A 19,865-nucleotide genomic window follows, 5' to 3' on the forward strand; every position below is an offset into this window, starting at 1 on the left:
AGGAAATATTGTTTTATTATGATATATTATTGTACATTCTTATTTGGTTTATTTTGACAATAACATTGGCTTGAGGGACAATAAATATTTCAAAACGCAAAAAAAAAAAAAGCATAACTGAATATACCGTGTTTGGATGGCTGTTCAATTATATTTATGGTTGGGTGCTTTGTAAAATATCCCCCTTGCGTTCCTCGTGACGCTTCCCATTTGGTATGACTGCACATGTGGCTAATTGTTTATTTCTTTTTGTCTGTGCAGATTCGGATACGCGTCTGTGTCCATTTACTGCTGCTGATCACGCTCGGGGTACATTCAAGTAAATTTGACGTCAACCCAGTGACAGATGACGTCTCTAGACTCTCTATTTTGGTAAGAAGAGTGCAGTGTGGGAAGGCTTTGTCTTTGTTGCTTCAATCAAATGTGTTGTCATCTCTTTAATGAGCCATACTCGTGTAATTACAGCATTTTAGCTAACTGAACGTAATTTATTTCAACACAGCACTGACATCGTGTCCCATTCAACCAACATGCATGCATTTGCCGTTTCTTTTGATATGTAAACACATACTCTAAATTACATGACATATATATGTACATGTGGCTTTAAGCCTGACTTTTCCAAACCAAAACATCACATACTTCTTCATACTAATCAGGTTTTGGCGCTTAGAAAAAAATCTGGGACTTCTGTGGTCAAACGCATTTTTGTGGTTTGCACATTTTAGGAGACACGGCCGCCACAGAACAGCTGAATTTTATTATATATATATGTTTGCTTTATGTGAGACGGTGAAAACAAGACAGCAGCATTAGATACTAAAAAGTGTCTTTTTGCTTGACTCATAATAGCTGACAGGCCAATACATATAAATGAAACCTTCACTATGCATTGTATTTGTAACTCCCTATTGTATTGTCCTCCCACAGAAACATAATATTCCTAAAGACTACAAAATTCCTGTACGTTACGTTCCAAAAGAAGAGGTAAGACTTTCCTCAACAAACCTTTGTTCACTCGATAAGAATATTTGCTGAGAAGCTTTGTGCCAAAGCTAGCATGTGTGTGAGTCCCTGCTGAGATTTCCCTCCAAAACTATCTGTCACATTGACACAATATGTCAAAAATGTTCTTGGCCAGAATGAGAAGCAACCCACTGACAAGTGTAACCTTTACCTTTGTGTCACCTTTACACCAATGTTTGTCTGACCTGGTTTCCCTTGGGACTTCTATTTAGGCTTTTGTCTAGACCTAGCTTGTTAAGCATAGCCTTGGCTGTTTCTACATGGCGCACAGCTTGTTTATTATCCCCCATCCTCCTCTCCCCTTCTTCCTCCCCCCGCTGTCTGTTCTTTGTCTTTCAGGCTAGGATGTGCTGGGTAAAACTCAATGTCTTTTACTTGGAAGAGAGTTTGCAAGATTTAGCACACAAGTTTGGCAACATTTCATCCAACAGAAAAGATATTAGCATATTTATACAAATGCTCCAAGAACTACGGCTCAACATGGGGTCTGTGGTAAGTCCACGCAGTACACAACAGTGCAATTCATTTCGGTGTACAATGGAACTACAATGGTCTACAATAGGGGTGCACACACTTTTTCAGCCTGAGAGCTACATATGACAGGACAGAGTCAAAGTGATCTACCACCTAGTAAAAATGCAAAACATATTTCTCTGATACACACGTCACAACTGCGTTGAGTACTGCAAAACTCTACTGCAAGCTAGTGAGTAAGAAAGGGGATGAAAATGAGTGGAAAAGCTGGACCAAGTAAAAAGCAGAAGACCTACCAGGAGGACTTTTGAGTGTGTTTACCCCATCTGTCAGTCTACAATAAGACGCTAACTTTTTTTTTTAATGCCATGCAATCTACCCACAATGCCTTTGCGATCAACGTAATGGGCACCCCTGGTCTACAAGGTCTACAATGGTCTTTCAGTCAGGCAAAGTCACATTTGAGTATTCAATAGAGATGCTCAATGTTGAATTTCTTATTGATATACGGTATACCGATAATGTCCTACACTTCCTTACCGGTACTGACATCAACAGATATAGACAGCAAGCATGTCACATAGTGCAATGAATTAACACATTTTGCGTCTTTTACTGTGATGCCACTATTTAGTGATGCACGATATAAGACACATGCTGCAATATGCAATGTATAGAAAAAGTGCCGTATTTATTCTCAATATTTTGTCTCAACAAAATCAGCATTAAAAAAGAATGATCAAATATCATGCTCTTCTGCTTCTTCTATAAATTACAAATGTAATAATATAATATAATATAATATAATATAATATAATATAATATAATATAATATAATATAATATAATATAATATAATATAATATATATTATAAATTGTTTCATTCAGTACATCACGCATGAACATAGCATGATGGAAAAATTTTAGCGCATCTCTCAGTTTGACTATTTATTTCTGTGTTTCTGCAGGAGCCTGTAATGTACGACTTTGAGTGCCACTACAGGGAAGAGCGGTGGCCCACGGAGCAATACTTTGAGTATATCTCAGACTTCCTTACAAGTGCGCAGCATCCAGAAAATTCTGATGACTGCGAGCCTCCTCCATGTCCCACGACGCCATACACGCAAACAGAAGAATATTTAAAAGGTAAGCGCTTACTGTCTGTTTTAAGAGATCTTTCAAGGTGCCCTATTCTGCTCATTTGATTGCATCCCAGTGGCCACTATTTGAAGTTTCTTTCAACAAAGTACCCCATAAATCTCAAGTCATGTACGTATGTGGTAAATCTGCATTCTTCGACGCCCACTTTGTTGCAATTAGTCAGGGGTTGGGGGTCGGCTCGAGCCCCTCACTCACACTCAAATAGTTACATGCTAATGGTTGTTATAGGATATGGAATATGTAATTGGATGAATGTGAGACAATCCAGCATTGAACTGTACTTCGGTCACAGTGAGACTATGAGGTAGGTCTCAATCTTCCTGAAAACCAAAAGACATTCCAATTGCTGCCCTACTCCGGTTCACAGACACAATTCTTACACACAAACGGTACAAACGGTAGCAATTGATAATGGGGAAGTGACAAGTTGCCATGCATGCTCTTCCTAAAGGTGAGAAGCTGTTAGGAATTCAGAAGATGGAGATCTCAACCCCGACCGTTCATGAGATTTAGGAAAAATTTAATAAGGGATAACTTAAAAACACACCAACCTCATGATATGCTACTTCCACATCATGTAGAACAAGAGTACAACCATTGCTTTCTAGCAGTAATATTTAAGTTTGACAGTCACAGATTGATACAGAGGTCAGATGGCAAGAGTTAAACCCGCCCCCAATAGGCCCTACAATCCTTTTGGTTCAGAAATCAATAAGACAGCCCCGCGACCCTTGTGAGGATAAGCGGTAGAAAATGAATGAAAGTAACCTTTGAGCCATAAACAAATAATAACAATCCCAGAAAGCCTGCAGGTGAAAAGCGACAAAGCCAAGGAAAAAAGTTCATATAATCAGTAATCAAAGACAGTAGATAATATATAATCCTGTTTGGACACAAATTTATGGCATACAAATTAACAGAAGTACATTGGAAGTACACTGAAGCCTTAAGTCTTGTGACTACGATTTTGTGCATAAAAAACATCATTCAATGAATGCAAGCGGTCATCTCACAGGTAGTTAATGACATCTGCCACAAATAAGACTGGAAAAAATCCAAAAAGTCAGGGAAATTGAAATAAAACAGTAGAATAGAAGTGACAAGCAAATGCTGAGTCAGTGCAGGCCAGCGGGGGGGGTACGCCCTGAATGCCTAAAGCCTTTGAGAGCCTTATGAAGATGTGGGGACAATAAATTGTTATTGCCCCTATCTTAATTGTGACCAATAAAGTTGTGACAAGACCATAAAGTTTACCTAGTAAAGGTGAGCGAGTAAACCACAATCTGCATTTGTTCTAAATCTAAATGATCTATATGTAAATCTCCGTATGGGTGAGGCATAAACCGGAAGTGGGTGTGGGTTTGCCGGAAATGTGCAGTGTTTAAATCTGTGCATTATTTAAGTCTGAAAATAACATGGATTGATCAGAAGTTGCACTGTGTATTGTTTATTATTCAGCTATATGTGTATGTGTGTCCGTGATCCTTGAGATTTTATTCTTTTATTTTTTTTAATGAGCTGTGTGAAATTGGTGATTCATGCAACCATGGCAACAGGAAAATAATCTGTCAGCCTCGTTGATCGTATTTTTCTCAAAAGCACCGAGTTCAGTACTAAAAGTAGTCTTTCAATTGACTTTATATCACCAGCCAAAGCAAGCAGACGAAAAAAAACAAAAAAAAAACACAGTCAGTGACTGATGCACGACCGTGCCCACTGTCTTGTGAAATGCACATTGTACGTTATGAAACAAGTTTAAAAATGCAAGGTGCATAAGGTAACATATTGAAAGGGGTGTAATATTTTATCAAGCTTATGTCAGCCATACATGCAGGATGCTTGATGCCGCTCTGTGCAAGTGTACCTAATGTTGTGGCCAGTCAATGCAGGTTACCATTACCACTAACTGTGTACTGCTAACTGAAAATTAACAAAATTCTTATATTTTGTTGGTAGCACGCCTGTTGTATGATGACTTCATGGAATAAGACAAAAACACATTTTAAGGAAACAATGCGGTCATGCTACTCCAATTGAGTGCTGTGCACTGGCCAATCACAGAGCATGAAGAGTGAATACATAATGAGCATGTTCTTTAAAGAAATACCGATAATGACGAGATCTACTCGTTTAATTTGCAAAAATGCATTATCTGTAACGGATACTCCTTTATAATGACTATCTAAGTCAGGGGTGCTCATTAAGTCGATCGCGATCTACCGGTCGATCGCGGAGGTGGTACTGGTCGATCGCGGCGTGACATTAAAAAATATCATCCTAGCATCAATGCCGTCACTTGATTGATATACAGGGCAGCCATTCAGATGACAACTGAATGTTGCCCTTCGGGTGACCAATCAAATCAAACAACGTCTCTAAGTGCAGCAGAACTTACCATGTCAGCCTATCATCCATCCCCGTTACTTGATTGACATACAGGACAACCAGTCAGATGACAACTGAATTTTGACCTTTAGGTCACCGCTCATGCGTAAACAACGATGGAAAGTGCTAAGCTAGTCGGCGAATTGCGTCAGATTTTAAGCCCTTGCTAAAGTTTATGGTCACTAAAATGAGTGAAGTAGCTGGACCAAGTAAAAAGGCAAAAACATATCACCTCCATACGGAATGGGAGGTGGACTTTTTTTTCCACAATGTCTTTTTCGAAGTGCGTTTGCCTGGCTAACCTGGCTATCAGCAGCTACTGTCCGGACTATGCATCCCTGGCTGATTCAATTCAGTGCAAGTCGTCAAGTCAAAGTAAACTCAGGTAATTACAAAAATTGTTAATAGTTAATTATGTGTGTTTTGCAATATTGGCTCATTTGGTTATGCAAGGTACATCATCATACATTGTACGTACAAATAATCCTCAATACATTTGAAAATAGATGTTTTGCATTTTTGTAGTGGGTAGATCATTTTGACTCGGTCATTTTAAAAGTAGCTCGCATGCTGAAAAAGTGTGAGCACCCCTGATCTAAGTTCTCTTAGACTGCACTCACACTTGGGCTTGGGTTTGATTCCCCCTCCTTCCTGACCGCTGCTGGCCTGTGCTCACTCTGTGATCCATTGCAGCATTTCTATCCTGCTCTTTGACTGCATTTTCTCTGACTTTGTGAAATATATATTTCCATACTTACTGCATTTGGAGTCATTCTGATTATGTTTTTTCTGCAAGGTTGCCGCTGTCATTAATTACATTAGTCATTACATTAGTGAAACAAAGCTCACCCACCTACGGCTACGTCCTTGTGAGAGCGAGGGTACTGGGAGTTTCACATTGGGATAATAATATAGTATTTCATTTCTATTATGAATTGTGTTTAATGTAATCATTAAAGAATCCACTGTGTGCGATCACATTACCGTATTACTCGGCTATGGTGCTTGCATGTGCAAGGAATCGTGAGAAGAGAATTACTCACTAGTCAAAAGTACCGTGCTTTAGGTGTTTGGTGTGAATACGCCCTTTCACACTGGTACGGCTTCAAGTGGGGTCGTGTGTATTTTCCACTGAACGCTTTAGACAAATTCCTCAGCCTTCGTAACTGTTGTTACACATATGTATAATTGTATTATTTTGGTTGAAAGAAAGATTTTGTCCTCTGTGAAGTCAAAAGCAAACTCTTATTTTTAGTCTGCGTCTGACCAGGTTGGCGTCAAACCTTTTGTTCTTCAGTTCAGCGGGTCAAAATGATAGACAAATGTGTTTTCTTAGAGCAAATGTGATGGGGATTAGCCATGCATGCTGCAGTCAAACGTGGAAAAGGCATTTAGTGAGGGAAATAAAAGAGAGCATTTGTTCTGTGGTGCCAAATTGTGACATTCTGGCAAATTGACATGTTGGCATGTCCCAGCCTCTGGCGCAGGATGCTTGTTATTTGATTGGAGACACATTAGAACTGTCAGAGCATTTCACACATTTGTGATATGATTCTGCCTCCTGACTTGGGAAATGTCAACATTTGGTTTGGCAAATAAAGCTCAGCTTCTTAAAATAACGTTCCCACACTCCTCGACAGGAGTGCACCATTCCATTCCCTTTATTTATTCAGCCCCTCTTGACATTTACTTAGCAGTCATTTTGATATACTTGAGCCCCCACTGTTTCCAAACTTGTCAATTACTTTCTGTCTTCATCAGCTTATTCTTTCTCAAAAAGGTGTTATGGATGTCAGTGGCGGTTCTGGCTTGAATGACACCCTGGGCGGATCAATGCTGTGGCGACCAGTATTTATGGAAGTCTCTCATAGATAGCTTTATTTTGAGTTGACCTTATAGTTGTAAACTGAACAACTTGTATGGTACATATTATGTGTGATTAAAAAATGTTCCTCCGGTAGGTTGCATGTTTATATAGCCATAGAACATTATATTGTCAGTCAAAATTGTCTAAAATGGTTGATACTGAACAGGTTGAGTTTTGAAAAATGGCTGGGATTGAATGAGTTCACACAATAAATGAAAATAAACTTGATCATTTTGCCGGCCTCAATATATTGCCATGTGAACGCATGTCTGTTTTCCTCCAAACAGGCAGTTGTCTCGATTGGTGGAGGCAGGGCTGGTAGCATACACACATATGTATAGAAGAATGTAATGGAGTAGAAATTCTATTAGTAGATGCCAATATATTGTCATATATGTTTTTTTTCACCATGCTTTCCTTGTAACACCAATCTTGTGTATCATCCTGACTCGTGAGTGTCCTGTGACACTCCAGTACATATACGGAAGCAGTGTAGCAGTACATCTATTCATAATCACATTTTCACATTCTTGAAGCTCTTACTTGCTTACACATGGCTTCAAGCATTTTTATGTGTGGCATTTTGTTCCCTTGCGGGACCCTTTACACTCCAAATGTACCGTATCGTTAAACAATTGGAGGATGCCCGGTGGGAAGCATTGTCCTGATTTATGAGTGTGCGTTTTTGGTCTGTCTTAGAAGTCTGCACGTTAAGGATCACAATAGCTTGCTAAAAATCATCTTGAGTGACTTAAACTCAGAGTGTTTTATGTTTTTTTTCTGATGCCCAAGTTGGACTGTTGTAAACAAGTGCTATGTGGGTCAGGAGCTTTCAATCCAGGGCCCATTATTCCTTCAAAAGGCGGTAGACATAAAAAGTCTAATGTCTTGACGGACCCAGCTGAAGGTGTCCCCAGGTATCACGGGAGGAAATGCAAAACCTGACTGCAGACATGTTGATTACAAAGCAATCCCGCCATCTTCCCAAGAACTCTTTGTATGCTCTGTTGTATGTGGAACAAATACTACTGATTTCTTTAGTTTCTTTTTTAGTCTTTCTGAGTGTTTCACTTTCTCACTCAAAATTTTGATCCTCTCTCTTCCTCAGGATCGCCGCCATCCAGCAGTGAAAGCTCAGAATGTGATTTGTCAAAAGGCTGCGAAACACGTAGGTTTTGTCATTGTCCTTGTTTTGTCGTGGTTTAGCGAGCTCAGGTGCCAGCTGTGCGTTTGGGCTGCCAAACCAGTCCAGCTGGTGTGTCACAGATTCCGGCTCCTCGGTTTAAGGACTGGCTCGTCTCGTCACTCGGTTGATGCTGTACCTGCAGGGCAAATTCCTCCTCCGTCTAAAGTCTCACGGTTCATCTTGACCTCTGTGACTCTCCCTGTCATGTTGGCACCCTCGTCGCGTGGACTATTTTGAACTTTTAAGTCCTCAAGTCTGCCTCTGTTGTGTCATCATCATGCTTACATGAAACGTGACAAACTTTAGGCATAGAAGCCATGATGTGTTACAGTCCATGTCTACGGACTTTCACAGTGATCCCACACTTTTTTATGTGGGATGAAAAATAATATAATATATTCAGAAGACTACTTTTGTGACCCATTAAAACTCAAAAGTTTTTATTGTCCTCAACTCTAATCATTCAAACTCATTTAACCGAGTTTTAGCTGGAAAGGAGGTTGTGACATCATAATTTAACACCATAATGAGGACTCGATTTTAAGGTCACGGTTGGGTTCCTTCAGGGCAAGAAGAGAGGGAACAAAATGCAGAACATCAGGCTGCTGAGCTTTTGTTCCCCTTCCCGGGCTACTTTGTCCAGCTCCTCCCGGTGAACCCAAAGGTGTTCCAAGTTGGGGCACGATGGCAAGTGTCTGGTGGCCGGGCCTGCACCCATGGAGCCGGGAATACTGCAACGTGGGTCTCCCCCAAAATCTTTGCGTGGAAGAAGCTGGCTCTTGCTATGTGGAGTGCTGGCAGTTAATTCTGCAATGAATACAATAGTCATTTTTTTTACTATTGACTATATTTTAAATATATTGTATTACTGTATATTACATGAGATAAGATTAGATATGCCTTTATTTGTCCCTCAGTGGGGAAATTTGCACTGCACAGCAGCAAGAGTACAGAATCAGTTAAGCAGTACAAAATACACAATATACAAAAATTAACAATATAAACAACCCAAGTATTAACAAGTCAACAATTTTACCCAGAGTTATACAAATGCAGTTTGCAGATAATATGAAATGAGATGAAATACATGACCAGTCTATACACTATAATATCTGGCTAGTGAGTTAATATGAGGCATTATAGAAATACTTCACTTATTAGAAATTAATATATTGCATTTAGAGCATTAATATTGCACGTGGAATGTGGTACATAACATTAATTGTTTATTTAAAAATAATATATCATAGTATACTTTTCTAATATGTATTATAATATTATGTAATATAATCTACACTGCCATTGGCTGGTGACTAGTTCAGGGTGTGCTCCACCTCTTGCCCAGAGTCAACTGCTTGACCTTTCACTGGGGAAGGTCAAGTGTTCCCAAACAGAAGCGCTGACTTTTCCTTTAGTACTACGTATTTGCTAGTCATGATTCCCAGTAGCCAAAGCTTAGACTGCAGTGTATTTGTTTATAGACTAGACGTGTGACACGATCAACACGTTGTGTCCCTAATTTTTAAATGCATACCATGTGGGAAATTAGTACGCTTCTGTACTGAACTGGATGTTTTGTACTGAAAAATGTGATTACGAATGCATGAACTGATATACCCTAGCTGGAAATTGTCAGATATATTTAATTCATTATGCTTCTCTTCTAGAAGTCCTTTGAAATAGAAACATTTTTGTGATTCCCAGAGAGAAGATATACATTCAAAACGTAAAAAGTCATTTGAACACAACATTTTGCACAACGATAAATTATTTTGGCGCAGCTTGTACATGGACAAATGGACAAATAGCTCCAAATCAATGAGGGAGTGGATGACAGTTCTTACTTGTCCTTGAATCTTCATTCTTCAATTTAACAAGACATTCTGTACTCGTATGAGCTCACATTGGACACACATCCACAATTTTGCACTTCTCAGAAGAGTGGGAGTTGTTTGTCCATACAGATTCCAGGACAGTGATTCTCGGTTATTTTCGATCATGCCCCCAAGGGGACAAAGACTTTTTTTTAAATTCAACTGTACAAACCACTATGTACATTGCGGCATCTTGCATTGCATTGCAGCATCTTTCAAACAAGATCCAGATACAAAACAGACTATGTATAGCAGTGGTTTCAAACACACGGCCCGCAGGACACTAGTTTGAGGCCCCCGCCTTGATATGAAAGTTTAATGTTAGTGCAGCCAGCGCAAGTTTGATATGGATGCTGTATGGTATCATGTACCCAGAAAAAATTATTACGTTTAATTAATGTTCATGTTAAAGGTTAAATAACTGTTAATAGTTATCCTCCCTATCCGTGTGGAAGTGGTAAGTTTTTGGCTTTTTTAAGTTTAAAGAAAATAACTTGGAGGCTACCGTTTAGGTCGCAAGATTAAGTTTTTATTATTTGCCGTTTTATTGTTATTATTATATTTATTTATTACTGATTGATTGATTTTCTTTATTCTTGATTTGTTTATTTATTTTTCATCTTATTTTGTGCAGAAAAATAAAAATTAAGATATTTGAGAACAGTGGAATGTTTTATCAGAGCTTTTCTTGTAGAAAATGTTGCGGCCCAGTCTCGCCCAGACCCTAGCTCCAGTGGCCCCCAAGTAAATTGAGTTTGAGACCCCTGATGTATAGCATATCCAGTGGTATATTGTATAGTGCCACAAGCTAGCATTGCTGTAATGAAGGAGGTTAGAATGGACTGTACACATTTACTTTGTAATATGTTTTTTGTTGTGTGTGCAGATAAACAACCACGGCTGCTTCCTGAGGTGGTGGAGCGAAGTCTTCTCTCGTTACTCTTCATTCCCTTCCTAGCCCTCATTTTCCTACTCGTATGGAAGGTGAGTCCACTGGTTTATTGCCTTGCACGGCACTTTGTTGTGTGGAATTTATGGCAGCCAGATGCCGCCTTTCACACTCGTTCAGATGTGTACAGCACTTGTAATCTGTTGCTGGAGCACCCCGCATTGTGATTACTATGATTTCCTGCCGTCAGCAGCTCCGATCACGACGGAACAAACGGGATCTTCCACAGAATCCTGGAGAAGGCGGACTCTTCACAGGAACGGAAGGGACTGCAGCCCCACTAGATGCTGAAATAACAGAAAAGTGAGACTCCATATGTTTCATTCACAGCACAGTGGTTCTCAGTTATTTCCTTTCATGAGAACCTGATAATATGTATGTATTTGTACAAACTACTGTAAGAGTTGCTGTCACCAGCATCATTCATGAAGAAAGACACTAATAATAATAATAATAATAATTCATTTGAGGCTGCGCGGCAGGCGAGTGGTTAGCATGCGGGCCACACAGCTAGGAGAAACTAGTTCAATTCCACCCTTGGCCAGCTCTGTGTGGAGTTTGCACGTTCTTCCCGTGCATGCGTGGGTTTCCTCCCACATTCCAAAAACATGCTAGGTTAATTGGTGACTCCAAATTGTCCATCGGTATGAATGTGAGTGTGAATGGTTGTTTGTCTATATGTGCCCTGTGATTGGCTGGCCACCAGTCCAGGGTGTACGCCACTTCTCCCCAGAAGACAGCTGGGATAGGCTCCAGCACCCCCGCAACCCTTGTGAGGATAAGTGGTAGAAAATGAATGAATGACTAAAAAAACAACAAAAAACATGAAACATCTTATCTTTTGTGTAAGCAGTTTGAATGAGTGCCTCTGACATAATGTGGACCGTGTGGGAAGGCGGTACACTTCTATACCGTACCGAATGTTCCACACAGAAAAATTACCAATACATGTACTGTTAGTGTAGTGTGAACTATCCAAAATACTGAGAAAGTAACTTTACTATCTTTTTTGTACTATTTTACGACATTGACGTTGACATACCGTTTTTTTTTTGCGAGTGACAGCTTGTTGTGTGTCTCCCAATGCAGAAACAAGCTGAATGTGATTGAAACAGTGTAATGAACCCCTCCATGTTGTTCAGCTGGTAAGACTCGACCCCCACTATTCCAGTTTTGCCTGATTGTCCGACAGCTTAAATCTGATGGTTTTCTGATGGAGATGTATCCCGTGTTCCTCAGGTGACTCAACTGGAAATCTTCCGAGGTGAAAGGCCCGCTTTTGACTCCTCTCCAGATTGATGGCGGCTCAGCTGTGACTGCCACGAGCGAAATGTGTCTGGTTAAACCACAGCATTCTACTGTATGGATAAGTTTGCCTTTGCTTTGAGACTGCGTTAACCCTGTGCTTTTAACAAAACGACCGAGACGTCCATTTGAAAGCCCATGTATCACTGCCACCCCCCCTTTTTGTTGGACTGTATGCATCATCAGAACCTGCTGCTTCAGTAACTTTGTGGAGATTGACGACTGTCCGCAGAGAAGAGGATGCTGGATGATGATGCGATGAAGTGCTACCTCCGCTCATCCTCATCTTCACCTCCTTCTCAATGCGTCTGCAATGTTCTCGGATTCCAAAGAGCATCACACTCCCCTCCACAGATCAACTCGTCTCACTGAAGCGTGTGTAAGATCTATTTATTTATTGATCGTGGCACTGAGCTGCTACACTTCTACACTTTTTGAGGTGGAGCACCTCACATCGTCCTTCGTCCTACAAACTGAAAAAAAGAAAACATTCCAGAACGAGTGACATTTCTCGTTTTCCCTTATGGTCTGGATGCTCGTCCTCCAGTAGAACCACTGACTCATGTTGAACAACTTGACTTTGCACCAATGGTACCAGACATCTTGTAACATGCCAATCATATGTGGACACCGCAAAATATAACAATTTCATATTCAGTGGAACCTCTAAGGTCAAACACTAAGTATGTAGGTCATGGGAAATAGAAACGTTATTAAGTGTAAAGTCAATATTAAGTCGTATTTTCACATTCTTAAATGTCATGCCAATATAGGAAGTGAATCAGAATCAGTATTTACTACAAATTTGCTAACAAATGAGGAGGCATGTGGTGACGCTGGAGTTTTACTGCTTCGGACGTGAGTCTGCTTACTTCATCTAACATCTTGTTACATATTTGTAAAAAGCAACAAAAAAAAAGCCTCACGTGAGGCAGTTTGAACTCCAAAGTTTTTTTTTTTTTACAAATGTTTTGATTCAATGGCAAATTGTTGGGATGATCTGCTTTAGAGGTTCCACTGTGTTTGCTGAAACATGAGGTCGTGACATGATGGGTAACACTGAGCAGGGTTGGGATCGTTTCCTCAGTCCACCAGAAAGTCACCTAAGCTACAGCACATAGAAAGACCACACAAGAAAACCGAAGTGTTTGTATTGAAAGTTCAGTCATCCTTCGTTACATCACGTTTCAAACATTGTTCGCTCGCAGTTTTCCAAAAATAAATGACTAAATGATCGTTGCGTATTGGTTGACAATAGCCTATTATTAATCAAAACATATTGAAATACAAGTTATATGTAGTCGTATGGACATGTCTCTTTAACATTGCATGGAAGCCGGGATCAGTACCTTTGGGTTGGCAGATCGGGGTGGTGGTCCCCCTTTTTTAAGAAGGGTGACCAGAGGGTGAAACCAGAGGGTGAAGCACTGGACCAGCTCTACACCCTCGCGAAGACGCTGGAGGGTGGATGGGAGTTTGCCCAACCGGGCTACATGTACATTGTGGACTTGGAAAAGGCATTCGACCGTATCCCTTGCAGCATTCTCTGGGGTGAACTCTGGGAGTACGGGATTGGTGGCGTGCTACTATTTGCCATTCAGTCCAACCAGAACAGGAGCTTGGTTCGCATCGAGGGAGTCCGCTTCAGGGGCCTTAGGATCTCAACTCTGCTATTTGTGGACGATGTGGTCCTGATGGCCTCTTTGGGCTGTGATCTTCAGTGTTTACTGGACGGTTTCCATCTGAGTGTGAAGCTTCTGGGATGAGACTAAGCACCACGACTGAGGGAAGGTCGATCGGAGCAGCATCTGCAGTAATGCGGTCAGTGTATTCAGAGTAGAGCCACTTCTCCTTCACATAGAGAGGAGCCAGTTGAGGTGGCTCAGGCATCCGTAGTCCAGATGCCTCTCGGACACCTTCATGGTGAGGTGTTCCGGGCATGCCCAACCAAGAGAAGGCTCCAGGGCAGACCTAGAACACGCTGGAGAGATTATGTCTCTCTATGTCTAAGCCTTGGTGTCCTCCCATGGAGCTGTAGGACGTTGGAAGTTTGGGCTTCCCTACTGAGACTGCTGGACCCGGATAAGCGTAGGGGAATGGAATGGAATATAATTCTATGTTAGGTCACCGGGCATCATCAATGTTACACTGATACTGATACTGTTACACTGAGACATGACATTAGTTTACATTACCTTCACACTGCATGGAGTCAACCATGGCATGACAGAGTAAAAAAAAATTCTCTTCCCATTCTGTGTGGAAGTGGAACGTTTCTGGCTTCTTACTTTGTCCTTTCCACTCCGGTTGAAACATTTTCCAAGTTTAGAACAAATAAAATTGGAGGCTAACTTGTTAGCTCGGCAGCTTGCTATATTCTATGTATGTCCCTGCAGTGATCCTTGTTGCGCAATGTGGTGTAACCAAAGACTAATAGGAGTGTAAGGGTTGTTATTTCATGTTTACAAGGCTCCAAATAAATGAGGAACATACATTACATTTATACATTGTATATTCAATAAAAAACACAAAAATATAACACCACCGGCAGCTAGCATATGTTAGTGTTGTTTAAAACAATAGATTGAACCAATGAGTTAAACTGCATGAAAAATGAGTTTGTATTGTCTTTCGACCAGAATAAGATGATTGTCACTAAATAGCTATCATTAGCTGACATGTTAATGTTTTATGTCGGGCGTAGCTTACATTCTCAAAGCAGGAAGACGGCTGGATATAATGCTTAAATGCAAGTGCCGTCTGGGTAGGGTGACCATATTTAAATAACAGAAAACAAGGACAGTAAGCCCAGCAGTGATATACTCAAATGATACTCAAAGTTTACCCAAAGATGCCTTAAAATGTTCTATTATGCTTAAAATAATGTTTCCAATGGTGTGCAAATAACCTAAAAAATCTCTCTTGTAAGAAAATAGTATTACTTAATAGTAGTTTCACTGGACAAGTAACTAAAACATGACATTTTCATCACTTTCTAAAAGAAATAAAACAAAAGCCAGGATAGGACATGTCCTGGGAACACAGGACTTTTGGTCACCCTACCTAATCAAGGCAGACAGCACCTTTAACTTTACCCAACAAGACCAACAAAGTGTTGACAATCTGACTAATCCATTTTAATATGAAAAATGCACAGGAAATGCAACTTTCAAATAATCATCCAAAAAGCCACATGTACGCAATGAAGTTGCACAACAGAGCATCTTTTAAGCATCTGAAGACCAAAAGGGTCTGATTCACATCAAAGCCAATCTCCAGCTCAACAACAAAGCCAGCTAACGTCAGTTAGCAACTCTTCAGAAGATGCTAACACAATAAACGGCCACTCTAGGAGGCACGTCGTCTCTAGGGAACAGCAGTTATGTCGGCTTTGTTCTGTGCCTGCAAACCACATTCATTGGAGGACCTAATACGGTGCGACACTTAGACGGCTCTATCCACACTTTAGACTGGTGTCAAAATCTGACATTAACGTGTTTATTAGGTTTGTCAGGTGAAGATTTCATTTTTTTTTTTACGTTTTTTAATGCACAGCAAAAATTTAAAAAATCAGCAGTAATTTTACAAGAATAAAGTATTTACAAAATAATATTTACAAAAAAAATATTAATCTAACAAGAAAAAGTTTATTTGTAATTTGACAAGAATAACGTCTGAATATTATGAAGAAAAATAATGTTGTTTTTGTAGCATAAATTTTAAATATTAAAGAAAAAAAGGATGTTATTATTTAAAAGTCCTAATAGTATGAGAAACAAACAAAACCAAATAAAGTTTTTGGAAAATTAGGTTGTGGAAAGTTCTAAGATTATGGGAGTAGTCTAAAATATAATAATAATATAATTAATTAAGAATTTTACTATTGTATGACCAAAGTCATATTATTCTGAAAAGAAAATGTATGAAGATTATTGAAGAGGAAGGTCTAAATATTTGGACAATTTAGACAAAGAGACACGAGAGACCGAAGTTCGTACTATGCAATACTTACAAAGACAGTTCTCCATTAATGACAAGCAAACAAGCTGCCGAACTCATGAAAAAAAGCAGGTCAATTTTAGTTTTGTGCCTTGTTGGATTGGACACAGTGGAAGGTTCCATTCTGATTTGAAAATTCCACATTGAAATAACGCTACCATTTGTTTAAGGAACTCAGAAGTTGAATCACAAAAATCTGAACTTGGGACTTGGAATGGGAACCAAATGGAGTGAAAATGTAGAACATTTCATTTTTTTTTATTTTTCAATATCATGGGACGGTCTCTGAGTGTTCTTAACTCCTGTTTCCAAGCCAGTGACGTATGAGCAGAATGAAACAGCCATAGTGGATGCTGATGGGTTTTTTTTTTAGACCGCATACTAGTTGAAACCGTATCAACAGCGCCTCTGCTGATTTACAGCGAGTAGTGTAAGACACAAATAATCAGCAATCAAGTCAGATGATGTCTATACCTCATTCTTTTTGTACATTTGGAACATTCATCGAGCATCAGCAAGTTGACCTCATTGGTTCAGCAAAAAAGTGTGTCACCTGTTCCATAATTTCTATGTCATTGATTCCAAAATGTCCCAATATAACATATTAGGACTGGCAAATTCCTCTTCAGCGTTGTCCGGTTTTTCCACAGAAACGCAGGCCTATCGTACCCCAAAGTTGATTATGATGAGCTGCAAAAGCTGTGAATGAATGAATGAATGAACACACGGCTGAGTGAGAGAACCACCACCCCGAAAAATAATGTTCCTCCTTTGCTGGCAGTTGTCCAGCCACATGACTTTAGGGCAGGGACGATGCTGCCCGCTTCACTGTGGGACACTCGAATGGCTCTGGACTGGAAGTATGTCTGGTGGCCCGAAAGGCAGATATTGATATTATTAATATTATTATGAATGCCCAGTTGGTACTCTGGGTGAGAACTCTACTGTATTCTGTATTTTTGTATAAATGTAAACAAACATACATACCATATGAATAAAGTACATTTATCCCACTGTTCACGCTAGCGTTGTCATTTCTTCATGTCGGCTCACACACCCTCTTCAAACATTCACTTGCGGCAAAATACTTTGTTACTTGAAGGCCCACTTTCATTAGTTGTGTGCCTCCTGCCAGCTAGCAGCCTTTGACAGCTGGTCAGTCTGCATGAGAAAATACCTTTTGTGCACGGAACATAGGTAGGCTACATTCCATTACTATATTACTTATTATTAGCAACGTGTAGTTACAGCTATTACTAGAAGAACATTATTTAAAGACAGCAGTCTGTTTTGAATAAGCCAACAGACGTGTACCATGTACCAAAAAACATGGACTTTTCCAATGGTTTCTATCTTTCCCATCTCTATAAATTTAAAAGCGTCCTTGCACCCAAGCCAGTAGCAAGTTGAAGTTAGAATTTTCAGGGCTAATCTAGATAAAATATATCTGGGAGTCAATGATATGACACAGGGGAGAAAAGCATACACAACTGAACAACTTGTGGCCAAGGAGTGAACCCATCATTGCAGCAAATTATGTACATTTGTCATTTGTGACTCGGAACAATCATTAAGATTATACCTGCCTACATGCATAATCAAAACTTTAAATTATTGTTATTTATTCTAAATTATTTAAATTATTTGTACAAATTACAGTTTAAGCTGTACATTGTTCATATTCGATGTAATCTATTTATTCTCCACATTATTATTTATTTTTTATTTATATATATATATATATTTTTTTTTTATTATTATTACACGGGAGCCAGGCAACGACATTTCGTTGGCAATTTCACTGCTGTGTTATTGTGCAATGACAATAAAAAAAGTCTATGTCTATGTCTATGTCTATCCACCAGGGGAAAAATATGAACAAGTTACAATTTTTCTCAGTAAATATAAAGTCAAAAATATAAACACAACACTTTTGTTTTTGCCCCCATTTGTCATTTGAGCTGAACCTTAAGGTCAAAACCTTTTTCTGGGTGCACAAAAGGCCTGTTTTTGGTGTTATTGAGGGCTTCTCCTCTTCCAAGACATTCCATCCACCTCACATGATTATTGCATGATGATTGCAATAATCATGCCAAATAGCCTAATAGCCTTAGGCTGGCTACAATGCGAAAATATGCAGTATTACTAGATAGGACATACAGCAGCCAACACAGGGTGTCTTACATTTGTACAAGGAATGAAATCTCAGTCATAGGCCCTGGTACCATTTATGTATCCTGTCTTTATGGACACTACCGCTCAAAACTTTTAGAACTTTAATGTAGCATTAATGTAGCGTTATGGAGTAGGTTGCTGCTTATCTTCTCATGTCTGGCAAGTGGACTTTATAAGGGCTCCCATCAAAATGTGCCAGGTGAGACACCCGTGTGTGTGATGGCGCTCTTTGAGGGAATCTGTTGAATGAAGGAAGGCTTATGCATACGGAATACATTCAGTCTTCCTAATGTGGCTTTTGTAAAGTTTCTAGGAATGAAGAACACTCAAATGTAGTCTCTGTGGACACTATTTATAGTAACTTTACGAGAGATTGTTAACCAAATCCATATATACAGTGAAGAAAATAAGTATTTGAACACCCTGCTATTTTGCTATTTCTCCCACTTAGAAATCATGGAGGGGTCTGAAATTTTCATCGTAGGTGCATGTCCACTGTGAGAGAGATAAACTAAAAAGAAAAATCCAGAAATCACAATGCATGATTTTTTAACAATTTATTTGTGTGATACAGCTGCTAATAAGTATTTGAACACCTGAGAAAATGAATGTTAATATTTGGTACAGTAGCCTTTGTTTGCTATTACAGAGGTCAAACGTTTCCTGTAGTTTTTCACCAGGTTTGCACACACTGCAGGAGGGATCTTGGCCCACTCCTCCACACAGATCTTCTCTAGATCAGTCAGGTTTCTGGGCTGTCGCTGAGAAACACGGAGTTTGAGCTCCCTCCAAAGATTTTCGATTGGGTTCAGGTCTGGAGACTGGCTGGGCCATGCTAGAACCTTGATATGCTTCTTACGGAGCCACTCCTTGGTTTTCCTGGCTGTGTGCTTCGGGTCGTTGTCGTGTTGGAAGACCCAGCCACGACCCATCTTCAATGCTCTGACAGAGGGAAGGAGGTTGTTCCCCAAAATCTCACAATACACGGCCCCAGTCATCCTCTCTTTAATGCAGTGCACTCGTCCTGTCCCATGTGCAGAAAAACACCCCCAAAGCATGATGCTACCACCCCCATGCTTCACAGTAGGGATGGTGTTCTTCGGATTGTACTCTTCATTCTTCTTCCTCCAAACACGCTTATTGGAATTATGACCAAAAAGTTCTATTTTGGTCTCATCTGACCATAAAACTTTCTCCCATGACTCCTGTGTATCATCCAAATGGTCATATGCAAACTTAAGACGGGCCTTGACATGTGCTGGTTTAAGCAGGGGAACCTTTCGTGCCATGCATGATTTCACATCATGACGTCTTAGTGTATTACCTACAGTAACCTTGGAAACGGTGGTCCCAGCTCTTTTCAGGTCATTGACCAAGTCCTGTCGTGTAGTTCTGGGCTGATTCCTCACCTTTCTTAGAATCATTGAGACCCCACGAGGTGATATCTTGCATGGGGCTCCACTC

General features: G+C 39.9%; 1 protein-coding gene across 4 annotated transcripts in view; it reads left to right on the plus strand.

The window, feature by feature from the left end:
- kitlga (kit ligand a) overlaps positions 1 to 17,244 on the plus strand; it is a 42,862-nt gene extending 25,618 nt beyond the window's left edge. The window contains exons 2-10 of one of the 4 annotated variants that reach the window (XM_058075923.2): positions 262 to 372; positions 931 to 987; positions 1,366 to 1,518; positions 2,469 to 2,646; positions 8,022 to 8,081; positions 10,860 to 10,957; positions 11,113 to 11,225; positions 12,012 to 12,067; positions 12,162 to 17,244. In XM_058075923.2, the coding sequence (XP_057931906.2) occupies positions 262 to 372; positions 931 to 987; positions 1,366 to 1,518; positions 2,469 to 2,646; positions 8,022 to 8,081; positions 10,860 to 10,957; positions 11,113 to 11,225; positions 12,012 to 12,042 (801 nt within the window). In that variant the 3' untranslated portion in view covers positions 12,043 to 12,067; positions 12,162 to 17,244. The remainder of the gene's footprint in view (positions 1 to 261; positions 373 to 930; positions 988 to 1,365; positions 1,519 to 2,468; positions 2,647 to 8,021; positions 8,082 to 10,859; positions 10,958 to 11,112; positions 11,226 to 12,011; positions 12,068 to 12,161) is intronic. The other 3 variants (XM_058075924.2, XM_078790712.1, XM_078790713.1) reach the window with 3 other exon arrangements.
- Positions 17,245 to 19,865: the final 2,621 nt, after the last annotated feature.

The sequence above is a fragment of the Doryrhamphus excisus genome, linkage group LG1, assembly GCF_037039965.1.
Source record: "Doryrhamphus excisus strain RoL-2023G ecotype Guam linkage group LG1, RoL_Dexc_Guam_v1.1, whole genome shotgun sequence".
NCBI lineage: Eukaryota > Metazoa > Chordata > Actinopteri > Syngnathiformes > Syngnathidae > Doryrhamphus > Doryrhamphus excisus.